The following is a 12,470-nucleotide window of genomic DNA, read 5'->3' on the forward strand; positions in this document are numbered from 1 at the left end:
AACAAAAAAAAAAAAAAAAAATCAGCCCAAAACAAAAACAAATAATTACTTCATCAAACATTTCACTTGTCCTCTAGCTGTTACCAGAACTAGTAGATGCTACCATTACACCACAAGGGGGCACAGGCAGATTACATCTCAACACCCTTCCTGAACAGCTGATAATTCCTAAAAGCTCTCTCTCACCCCCCAGGTCTCTCATCCTTCTGTCTTATCCTCCACTGCAGTTACCGTCCCCAAGGCCCCCACAGAAAGATTCTCAAACGGAGAAAATTGGGCAGTTGGGAGTGACGTGCAAACTAGCTAGGGCATAGGGGCTCAGAGACAGGGCTGATCTTTCTCTCTCCGGACGGTCTATGCCGGCATTGCTGCTTTGTTCCCTGAGGAAAACAGCAATTGAAACAGACTATCACAACTGTGAGGAAAACCATATCAGCTACTAAAACAACACAGAGACCTTCACTCATAAATATTAATACAGAATCATGGATCAGACATTTGAAAAAACTGATAGCATTAAGAGAAAAAAAAAAAGAAAGAAAGAAAAAGCAAGGCCAAGATTTAAAAAAAATGGGCAGGGACAACAATTCAAAAGATGGGAAATATCTTTTAAAAAGTTATAACACATCAGATTAATATATATCTGTAAAATAACAAAGCAAAAATTAAGCTTATTAGAACTTTAAAAAAATAAGGTCTGAAATAAAATCTCAATGGCTGGAGTAATAAAACTGATTCACAGTTTGGTGATATGCAAGATAAAAGAGAATATTGAGAATTTAGAACACAAAGTAAACCTATAGCAATACTCCAAAGGGAAAACATTTTTAAAAAGAAGTTCCAGAACATGAAGAAAAGAAGAGAACAATAAAAATACACAAGGATCTCTACAAAGTAATATAGATTATGTTATAATCTGGTTTCTGGGCAAAAACTAAACACCAGGATTCAGAGTATCTACTTTTTATGTGCTATTTTTATAAAAAGTTACTTAAAATATGTAACACAGGAAAGATGAAGGAAACCTCCCAAAGAGGAAAACATGAGAGATAAGGCATACAGTACAAATTGTGGTATCTTGGCTCATGGACTAAATTCTCTCCATGATTTTGGTTGCAGAAGAACTACCAGCACAAACATTTAACAGTGGTTCTCGCTAAGAAATAAAACTAGCAATAAAGGAAGATATTTTCTCATTTTGTAGCTTTTTCTACAGGTTGAGTTAAAAAAAAGAAAAACAAAAGAAGTTCAGACATTCTGTAACTTCTGAAATGGAAACACATAGGCCATATATTGCTTTAAAAATCAAGCTGCAGAAGTATACGTGTGTGCGAGTATGTACGTATACATATATACACACATATATAAATCTGTGTGCATGTATTTATATATATATATGAATAAATCCAAACTATTAGTTGTTAATGCATACATCTCTGAATGAGGGATTATAAAGAGAGAATGAATTTTTTTAAACTGTACTTTCATTTAAAAAAAAGACACATTCCTGTGCTATCTTCCACACCGTAACTAGTGACAGCGGATAAATGACAGATGCCCAAGAGATCTCTTATGTGAAACGGAACATGTAACAGCAGAAAGTCAATCAGACATAGATAAGTATTTTTTTAAAAATTGCAGTTCTCAAATATGGTAAGGGGAAAAGATGCCACTGTGTAACAGTTCATATGATTGGCCTTCCTTCAACTTAAGATTAATTATGAGGTAATCAAGTATGAGAAAAACTGGGCAGCAAAGAAAAATTAGAAAAGTAGAACTAGAAGAATTCTACTGAGGCTCTCCACTCCCCAAGCCTCAGAATCTCCAGAAGCACAATTTTTTTTGCAGCACTGGAAATTGAACTGAGGTCTCTGTGCTTGCCAGGCAGGCAGTGCCACCCATAAGCCAAATCCCTGGCCCTAGGAGCCAAGGGATTTACAGTACCTCCAATCCTAGGCGAATAGCTGCTTCTGTAAAGCTTCGTCTTTCTCGTTCAAAATTCTTTTTTTGCTCTTTAAAAAGGGACCATTCTTCTTTAAGGCGTTCTTTTTCTTCCAACAAATAACAGTCCCGTAATAGAGAAGTGGTATCGTCATCACATGCAGTAGCAAGCTGCTGCTATTAAATTTAAAGCATAGTAAGTTTCGGGGGATTCCTGCAACATACTCCAAGTTGAAAGCAAGAGAAAGGTGGGTTAAACTAGACAGCAAGGACAGAAATCATGAAGAGTCACAAAAGCAAATGAGGAATCTCTTTTCTCAAATGCTGCTACTCCATTTGCAAAGCATGAACTATTTAGGGAGTGATATGCAATGCATTTGCTAGCAACTAACTCAGCTTAGTTGTGGAAAATGTCCAGTACATAGACCTTATGATACTAAAGGAATAAATATCTAGTGAGATTTAGTAAAATGCTGGCCTTTCAGAGGGTGGAACAGCTTTAAAGGGTAATTCACATTTACCTGTAAAAGTTGCTGCTGTGTTTTAATCATTTCTTTACACTGTTGAATTTCTAACTCCAGTTTCTCAGTTTCTTGTTCATGGTCTTGTCGTGATATGACATCTTCATCGTTAAAACCTTCTAAGTGTACCTTTGAAACTAACCCAAAGTCAGTAAGTTGACATGTTCTACAGTCACCATTACTTTTTGAACATACTTAAAAATCAAGGCTCTAGAATTTTTGTAGCATCTCATAGGTTTTGTAAAAGGTTTTGTAAAAGGTGTTTTTTCCTTTCCATAAGCTATGATAAAATTTTATTATTTTTAACAGGCAAAATGGTTTTAAAAGCAAAGCAATTATAAGTTCACAGTAACTATAAATTTATATGCTTTGGGGAATAAACAATATCATTAAAAATAGAGCTCTACTACCAAAATTTAATTTGCAATTCATATGTATTCAAGACTATGCCTGGATTAAAAAGACATTTTGGCTACTTTCACAGAAGAATGTTAACAAAAATTCATAAATTATGTTTTTGTTGCTACTTCTTCAAAAATCAACGCAGTACTACAAATTTGGCTCTCTCATACTGCACTTAACAAATACCACATCCAGACATACTTGCTATTTTACTAACACGATGATTAAAATGAGTAAAATCACATGTAAATTAACACTGGGACTCTAACAATAATAATTTCTGCTGACTGCTCTTTACTAGTTAAAACAATGGCAATGAGTTCATTATTTTAACAATATCAAATAAACATTCTTTTTTATTGAGTTTATTGGTACATTTTAGGTATACAGTAGTTACATTCATTCCTGGGATCTTGTATCTTTACATGACAAGTCTTGGTTCTCATTTTTTCCTCTTACCCCTGCCCTCCCTTTACTCCCTCCTCCCCTCCCCATTTATAAACACTTTATTTTCATTATCTCATATATTTTTCTTTTCCCTTATTACCTTTCCCCTACCCTTCCCACTTTCCCTACACCTTTAGCCCTTTTCTTCCTATTTCACATTGTCTGTTATCATATTAGGATCTTATGTACTATTATAGTTTATTCACACCAGAGAAACTATTTGGTATTTACACATGTGTGACTTATTTATTTCACTTAGGAGTATATCCTCAATATGTATCCATTTTCCTATGAATGAGTCTAATTTCTCATTCTTTATGGCTGGCTGAGTAGTATTCCATTTTATAGAAAAACCACATTCAAATAAATTTTCTCTAAATAAATTTAATTTACTGGGCAGAAATCTTAATTTTACTGATTAAGAAACATGAAAGCTTTATTTAATAAATACAAAATACTAGGATATATTCACTAACACAGATCTAGCTATAAGGAGGGGATGATAAGCTTTATTTAATAAATACAAAATACTAGGATATATTCACTAACACAGATCTAGCTATAAGGGCAGGGGATGATTTCTAATACAATGTTAAGTGAAAAAAGGAGACTGAATAAAATAGATGTATGAGATAATTTTAGCTTTTCTATGTTTAAATAAACATTTCACAAATTCATACGGAAAAGGCTAAAAAGATACACAGCAAACTAAGTGTTTACATACAGGGAATGGGTATCTAAATATTCTACTTTATATACTTTACTTATGCAACGAATATCTTATTATTTCAAAAAATTTTAATTAATTATTTGGAACCTAGTAATATACAAGTGTGTGGAAATGGGAAAGGTTCACCTTTATACCATATGGTAATGTCTTCAGTTTCAAGATTTATTAAAAGATCTGTTCTCTTTAATTAATTATATGCTGCATTCACAGCAGATGGATATATGACATCCTTTTTTCACAAAAATAGTGTAAGAGCAAAGTGTATTGTTCTTATTCAAGTTCAAATCTCATGGTAAAAACTGAAGAAAAACTTGGTTTCAAAACACCAGACTAAGCTACAAATTTCAGGTCTGAGCCCACACTGTGGCTTTCCAACAGGTTACTGTTACAACTTACTTCACAGGCAATAAGACAATAGTTACCTTGGTTGTCAAGTTTTTCTACGTGACTTTTCAAAATTCTCCACTGTTTTCTGATGCTGTTAGTAAGTTGCTCTCTTACAGTTTCACAAGAAAGGTCCCACATGCTTTCTCTACTCAGTTCCCCGGCATCTTCTTCAACATCAGAGATAACCTACAAATGAAGAGAAAAGTAAAAACCAGTATCTTGAAATAGCTTCATGGCCAGATGGTAGTCATTAAATTATCATTCTTACCAAAATCATTTCTGTACTGTATCTCCCTACTACACAATCCAGTATTTTAATTATCTTGAGAAAAAGTAACTAATATTGAAGATAGAAACTTGCTAATTCCAATCTCTTGAAACCTGAATTTGAATACAAGTGGTTAGTGACAAAATCATGGAGCTGTGTGTGGTATATTCATTATCTGTCTAATGCTAGGTCAGATTGTTATGGTTTACCAGATGCCCCCCAAGGGCCTCATATACTCAGGTGGGGCTTTTGGAAGAGAACTGGACCATGGGGTGCTATGGCTGACTTTGGTTAAGGACCTGGGGCCTTGTTGGGAGAGGCAGGTCACTAAGAGTGTGTCTAGCTCCTCAGCTCCTCCTCTCTCTGCTTCCTTGGCCACCATGACACGAGCAGCTTGCCTTCATTGTGATTCTGGTTCTCATCAATCCAGCTTCAGGAGATATTTGCCACTAACTCTCCCAGGGAACCACACATTCTCTTCTATACATCTTAAAGTCTATCAGAATGTAGGCCGAGTATTCCTTATCTGAAAAGCTTGGGGCTTGAAGTGTCTCCAATTTTTTCAGATTTTACAATATTTGCATATACTGAGATATCTTACGGATGGGGCACAAGTTGAAACACAGAATTCATGTGCTTCATATATACCTTATACTTACAGCCTGAAGGTAATTTTTTTGTTTTGTTTTTGAGATGGGTCTTGCCATGTAGTTCAGGCTGGCTGTGAACTACGCAGCCCAGGTTGACCTTGAACTTGTGGCAATCCTTCTGCCTCAGCCTCCTGAGTGTTGGGATTAAAGGTGTGTACCACCACCTGAAGGTGGAAGCCTGAAATTAATTCTGAGTCTGTGTTTTGACTGCACTTGTCATATGAGGTCAGTCAGAGGTGGAATTTTCTATGTGTAGCATCATGTTGGTACTCAGTTTCAAAGTTTTATAGCACTTTAGATTTTAAATATGCCGTTTAGGGATGGTCAACTTATACAACATATCTGTTTATAAAAAAAGCTAATAATACTTATTTCATGTTTTCCTGATTGAATAAAACTCTATCACCATAAGATGAAAATAAAAAATTCATGTAACATGAATTTGAATCTGCATTTTGGCTACACATAAGCAAGCCAAAGAATGACTAAATCATGGAGGCTACCTAGGCAATCCAAGGTCACATCTTACTCTCTCTGCTATAATGCTCTAAAATCTTTCCTTCAAAGAAATGAAGAGTTGAATTAAATTTTAAGAGAAAAATTAGCTAGAAAATGGATATGTAAAAACAGAAAACACACTTAAGAGATGATTTCTCCAAACCTAAATATCTGAATTATGAAGAATTATACAGACTACTCATAGGCTGACTGCAAGAGGTGGCTGATCGGGTAAGAGAGATCTCGATTTATTACCCACTTTTGCTAACTGAAGCTGGAAACAAAAGGTAGTAAAGGAAGGGCTAAAAACTAAGGAAGTCTCCCAAGTAATGTAAATCATGCTAACCCTGAAGACATTTTTAGCGAAAGTTAAGAACTGACTCAAAAGTGACAAGACTGAAAGAATTAATCTGTAACTAATATATAAACTAAATTTTCTCATAGATAGATATGGAAAAATAAAGTCAAATAAGATTTTAAATAGCACCATATACACAGGATTCATATACACTTCTGTGTTTAGGCAGCCGGCGGAGGGGTGTCTTGGAATACATAACCAAAGTGATAAAGGAGACGACTGCTTTCAAATAGCATTTAAAAAAAAAAATTTTTTTTTTTTCTGCAAGATAGAATTAGACAGACCAGTTCTGCTATGCATCACACTGGGCTCGTTAACTATTGTGCCTGTTTCTTCATCTACAAAATGGGGATAATTATACTACCTACAAATCAGATTATTAAAATGTTTGAAGAAATTTGTCATGTAAGAAATAATATGAAATAAATGCTTATAACGTGTTTATCACTGTGCTTGCTTGGCACGGATTAAGTCCTCAGAAGATCGTCTCCATTGTTTCCCACGGTGTGTTTGGAAACATAGAGGACATTTTGTTGTTCCAGTGACTGAAAATAGCATAGCAGTGACTGTCCTCTTCAAAACACCAGTAGTGTGCTCTCTGCACACACCTATCTGTGCCTCAGTTGTTCAATGATCTGAAGGTTGTACTAGAGAGAAAAGGCTACTTACAGCTCCTGTACTGTCATCTGCTCTTTCTCTAGGTTTCTTCTTTTGGGGAGAAAGAAGAGAAATCATTTCCTTTTTCATTTGCTGAAGAACCTTCTTAAGTTCAGCGTTTTCCATTAGGATTTGTTTCTGACGGTATTCATAATCATTTAAGAGAATTTTATACATTTCATCTTCGTTCCTGAGAAAGAAACTGTCATCATGGGACTGCAGTGGACAAAGCCAGTCTGACCACTGATTCAGTGTTGTAGACTCTACCTGGCTTCTGTTTTACCAGTCCTCCAGGAGCCCCGTTTTCCATCCACTCTGCCCACGTAGTTTAAAATGTCCATGGCTGCAAGTGAACACACAAAACAAACTCTTACCACAATATTTAAAAATCTAAAGTACTTTACACATACTAGGGTTGTGAATCAATCTGGTAGATAGGCTACCATGTGGGACCAAAAGGCCTGATTTCAAGTTATAATTCAACTGCTTGTAAGCACCAAGAGATCTTGGCGAACTTATATAATTCTAAGCTTATTTTTTATTGGTACTGTGGGAAGAACATGATATCCACCCCAAAAGTTGTTAAGATGGAAAGAAATAAGGTTAAAACACTTAACACAGGAGAGTGAACACAGTGAGTGACACACAGTATTTAATAAATGTTGCTTTATCACTTGAATTTCACCATCAGTGGTTGGCAAACTGCAGACTGCAGGCCAACTACCTAATTTTGTAAATAAAGCTTTACTGGAACACAGCCACATCCCTCTGTGTATGTACCATCTAAGGACACTTCTCTATAATAGCAGAGGCAGTAAGTATAAAAAACACTTGCAGATCGCACAAAGCCAAGCATGTTTACTACTTGGACCTTTACAGAAAAGGTTTACCATGTTCTATCTATCAACATCATCACCATCATCATCTTCAAAGAAGTCAAGCCCCTGCCAACAGTAAAGTCTCTCTGCCATAGGAAGGGATGAACCCATTTGGAATAAGAAGGAAACAGGATGAGGATAAGTTTAATCATAGTGTTAATAAAATCATAAAAATGTCACTGAGATTCCACCTCACCCCACAAAGAAGGGCTGCTATCAAGAAATCAATCATAACAAATGTTGGCGGGGCTGTGGGGAGAAAGAACCCTTCTCCATTGGTGGTGGGAGTGCAGACTGGTGCAACTGCTATGGAAATCAATATGGAGATACCTCAAAGAGCTGGGACTAGAGGTTCCATTTGACCCAGCCATCTCTCTGCTGGGTATCTTTCAAGAGAATTAAAGGAATCATACCCCAGTGATACAAGCGCACCAATGTTTATAGCGGCACAGTTTGTAATACCTAAAACTTGGAAACAGCCCATTTGCCCATCAGTTGGAAACTGGATAAAGAAGATGTGGTTTTTCTATAAAATGGAATACTACTCAGCCAGCCATAAAGAATGAGAAATTAGATTCATTCATAGGAAAATGGATACGTATTGAGGATATACTCCTAAGTGAAATAAATAAGTCACACATGTGTAAATACCAAATAGTTTCTCTGGTGTGAATAAACTATAATAGTACATAAGATCCTAATGATATAATTGACAATGTGAAATAGGAAGAAAAGGGCTAAAGGTGTAGGGAAAATGGGAAGGGTAGGGGAAAAGTAATAAGGGAAAAGAAAAAAATATGAGAAAATGAAAAAATGGAAATAAAGTGTTTGTAAATGGGGAAGGGAGGAGGGGGTGAAGGGAGGGCAGGGACAAGGGGAAAATAATGAGAACCAAGACCTGTCATGTAAAGGTACAAGATCCCAATAATGAACGTAATTGTACTGTATACCTTAAATGTACCAATAAACTCAATAAAAGGGGGAAAAAACCCCAAAAATGTCACTTCCACTTGGGTGTACAATAGGAAACACCTACACCCCTAAATATAAGTGGTCTGCTTCTAGAATTCAGTCTTTAGTAAATATCTCTAACTAGATGTTACATTTTATGCTTTCAGCATTTCATCCTGCTTCCTTAGTGTTGTTCTTTCCTTCACGGACAAACATGAGGGTAACTCACCTTAAAAACTAATGATTATGCACATGAGTATGACTTATTAACTCAGAATAACTAAACATTTCTGTACTAGTCTTAACTATTATTACACCTTCACTTTCAATTTTTCAGTAGTTTAAAAAACATCAGATAGCTGTAACTGCTCTGCTGCACAAAAATATCAGTAATGCAGGCAACAATGAACCACAATGGCCCACCATAGAAGAGCCTAAAGTATGTGTTCATCAGTGGTTGCTTAAATTCAGGTTCAGTTTAGCAAAGACAGGAGTGTAACTGCAAAATGTAGGTCAGAAGCCTGCCTATATAATCCACTCGGGAAGCACTCTTCAATAAATAAAATGCACAGGCTTCTCATTCCTTCCCTGGTCTATGCCAAGCCAGTAAAATTTCACTGCATACCTCTACTGTGTGTAGCTTAACTGTTTAAATCTGTACTACTTTGCCAGGGATTTAACTCAGAGGTTCTACTGCCTGCAGCAAAAGCGTAAGGATCCGAGTTCAATTTCCAATACCAAAAAATTAAAAAATAAAAAATAAATCTACACTATTTGCACAAAATTATGCACATACTTACTTGAATAGTTGCAGATTAAAGTTTTCAAAAGAACAATACTACAAAAAAGTATACATTAGACACTTACACACTTTCATACTACATCCTTGATTAGCTGCTTCAAAAACACACACTGAGGGGCCAGGGATTTAGCTCAGGGGTGCCACGCAAGTGCAAAGTCCTGAGTTCAATCCCCAGTACCAAACAAACAAACAAACACATAAAAACACACAGTGAAAAGAACTCAAACTCCTATAAATGAGTTGGTCGGATGAACAATTTATAAAGTTAACTCTAAAAATTCTACTTCCTTTGACATTCAGAAACAGATCCTGGTCCTTAATTTGCTATGGACAATCAGTGTTCCCTGGCTTAGTTTTTCCTCTATGGATCAATCCTGTACTTGTGATGTTAAATTTGTGCAACTTATGAGGCAAACCTAAATGACTTAGTTTGTCTAAATTTCCAGTTTATATCGACATAAACCATCTAAAATCAACTGTAAAAAGCATGAAAATAACACTGTTGTGAACAATATATTTATACTTATTTCTGAGCATATTAGCTAATTTATTTAGCTGTGTCTTTGCCAGTTGCTTACCTATTTTTTTATCTTTTTTGTTCATAACAAGTTGATGTAGACGTTCTTTTAATTTATTATATTCACGCTCTTTTCTTTTCATATCATGATTGTACTGAGTAGCTCGACTTGCAATGATATTTTGTAATTTTTGTACCTGAAAAAAATTTTTTCTGTCAAATGAGGATAAGCCCAGTTAAAATTCACAAATTCATCTTCCCAGATAATAGTTTAAAAATTCTAGGATGATTCTTCCTTCAGTGGAAACTACTTTTTAAAATATCACTACACAAATCATAGTTTTTATTTTTTATTCTAAACCAGGCATGGTGGTGCACGCCTGTAATCCCAGCACTCAGGAGGCTGAGGGAGGAGGATCGCTGTGAGTTCCAGACCAGCCTGGGTTACAGGGTGTTCCAGGGCAGTCTCAACTATACAGTGAGACACTGTCTCAAAAAATAAACAAAAAATTTAATTCTAAATTTTCTAATTTTAATTCTAAATTTATCTTCTATACTTTTACCTTTAGAAACTCTTATGGAAGTATTAAAATGATTAAAGCTTTATCTGAAATAAATAGGATTCATCAGTCATTTCGAATGACCTTCTCATACTGTCATCTTGCAATCACTTTTAGGGTATCAGGGACTAACTACAAAGTGTAGTAGCCAGTGGCACACAGCAGCATTTGTACGCTTTGTGCCCAGGGTCATTTCTCTCTGACCAACATCTGCTGAGTGCCTACTTAAGTGTCAGGTACTGTTGTCCAAAATTTATATCTACTGTGGCTTCACAGACAGCTCTTGACAGGAAGTACATTTTATCCTATGTAGGTAGCCATTCCCAATACCTGCTAGAGATTAATATTAACTTATTCCTTCCCAAAGGTGAACTGTATTCAAATTAACTATACTGAAGTATAATCAGCAGTTCAAGTAAAAATGTAATATGAAATAACTCCAGGAAATATGTATAAGCAACTTTATGGTTTGGTAAAGATATTAATTACCCACTTATTAAATATACTCCTGCATAATCCAATATGGTAAAGTAAGTCTCTCTAAATTACTAAGGGTTTTTAAAGAAATACAATCCCCTAAATGTCTCTTAGTTAAAACATATAAAACACTGAAAGTAATGTATTTTTATAGTTATTACAGACAGGGATCATATTACACAGCAATAAAATTTCTTCTTAGATACACTACAAAATATTTTCAAATGCATTAACCCCTTAGTTCCACGTAACTAGTAAAGAAAAGTTGGTATTATGCCAAAAGATGTCACAATTCTAAGTTAGCATCTTTGCCCCAGAAATGAGATTTTTAAAATGAATTGCTCCTGTGCTCATTTAGTCAAATAATTGCTCGCCTACAGGAACAATGTCACTGTTTATTGAAAGAAGGCATAAAGCAGGCAGGGGATGCATAACAGTAGTAGACCGTCCCTAGCATGGGCAAGGCCTTGGGTTCAATCCCTGACACCACAAAACTAAAACAAAAACCAGACTGGCATGCCAGGGACCAAGTATAGGTACAGCAGAGAAGCAAAAATCTGCACCAAGAGAAAGTGCACGAGCATGTGTTCAGTAAGGACGGCTGGTGCGGGCCGCTGGTGTTACCAGCTATGGACTGATTTACAGAATGGATCCTGGGGGCACGGACGGGGAGGCAGAGAGCTGTACTAAAGAAGGTTCCTCATTTCCCAGTTAAATATGACACAGCACCGTTCTTGGAGGTCCACCAAACCAATGCGATACAGCATGAGTAAGTTTTGTTTAAGTGACTCTTACCACATATTACAAAAAAAAAAAAATCCCCACACAAATTGACTTAAACTTTATGCTCAATAAAACTCACCTCATCCTTTTCATTTTTCAGTAGCTGATGCAAATTCCTGTTCTTGCACTGTAACTGTCTGTCTCTCTCCTGAAGCCCAATAATCTCCCTCCTGGAATTTTCCAGTTGTTCCTAAAATATCCATATGTCAATCCAATTAAAATGAACATAGAATTTGCAACGATTAAATTCTATTTTTCCCCCCTAGATTCTGGGGAACAGATAAATTTTTAAAAGACCAGTAACAAGATGTTACACATACTAGTTTGTTAGTTAAAATCAAAGTTCAATGGCACGAGAAAAGGCGAAGCAGTTACTACAGAGCTTAACACTATAAAATTAAATCTACATAGCAAATTTTATAACATTTAAATACCAAATTTTGTGTCAAAAGGATTCCTTTGAAGCTCACCCCCTAGCTTAACACTATAAAATTAAATCTACATAGCAAATTTTATAACATTTAAATACCAAATTTTGTGTCAAAAGGATTCCTTTGAAAGGCTCACCCCTTATTCTTTTTTTTTTTTTGGTGTTTTTGAGACAGGGCCTCACTATGTAGTTGAAACTGACCTGGAACTCACT

At 35.7% G+C, this 12,470-nt stretch overlaps 1 protein-coding gene across 6 annotated transcripts in view; it reads right to left on the minus strand.

The window, feature by feature from the left end:
* Ssx2ip (SSX family member 2 interacting protein) overlaps positions 1–12,470 on the minus strand; it is a 35,951-nt gene that overhangs the window by 8,908 nt on the left and 14,573 nt on the right. For 5 of the 6 annotated variants that reach the window (XR_782663.3, XR_782662.3, XM_033758270.1 and 2 more), the window contains 7 exons: positions 11,907–12,017; positions 10,069–10,204; positions 7,127–7,202; positions 6,872–7,049; positions 4,464–4,614; positions 2,463–2,599; positions 1,945–2,118 (listed from right to left, as the gene is read on the minus strand). Coding sequence is in view for 3 of the 6 variants with exons in the window: in XM_033758270.1 (XP_033614161.1) it covers positions 1,945–2,118; positions 2,463–2,599; positions 4,464–4,614; positions 6,872–7,049; positions 7,127–7,202; positions 10,069–10,204; positions 11,907–12,017 (963 nt within the window). In the remaining 3 variants the exon portion in view is untranslated. The remainder of the gene's footprint in view (positions 1–1,944; positions 2,119–2,462; positions 2,600–4,463; positions 4,615–6,871; positions 7,050–7,126; positions 7,203–10,068; positions 10,205–11,906; positions 12,018–12,470) is intronic. The other variant, XR_782664.2, reaches the window with a different exon arrangement.

The sequence above is a fragment of the Fukomys damarensis genome, unplaced genomic scaffold (assembly GCF_012274545.1).
Source record: "Fukomys damarensis isolate Sample0158 unplaced genomic scaffold, DMR_v1.0_HiC HiC_scaffold_33, whole genome shotgun sequence".
Classification (NCBI taxonomy): Eukaryota; Metazoa; Chordata; class Mammalia; order Rodentia; family Bathyergidae; genus Fukomys; species Fukomys damarensis.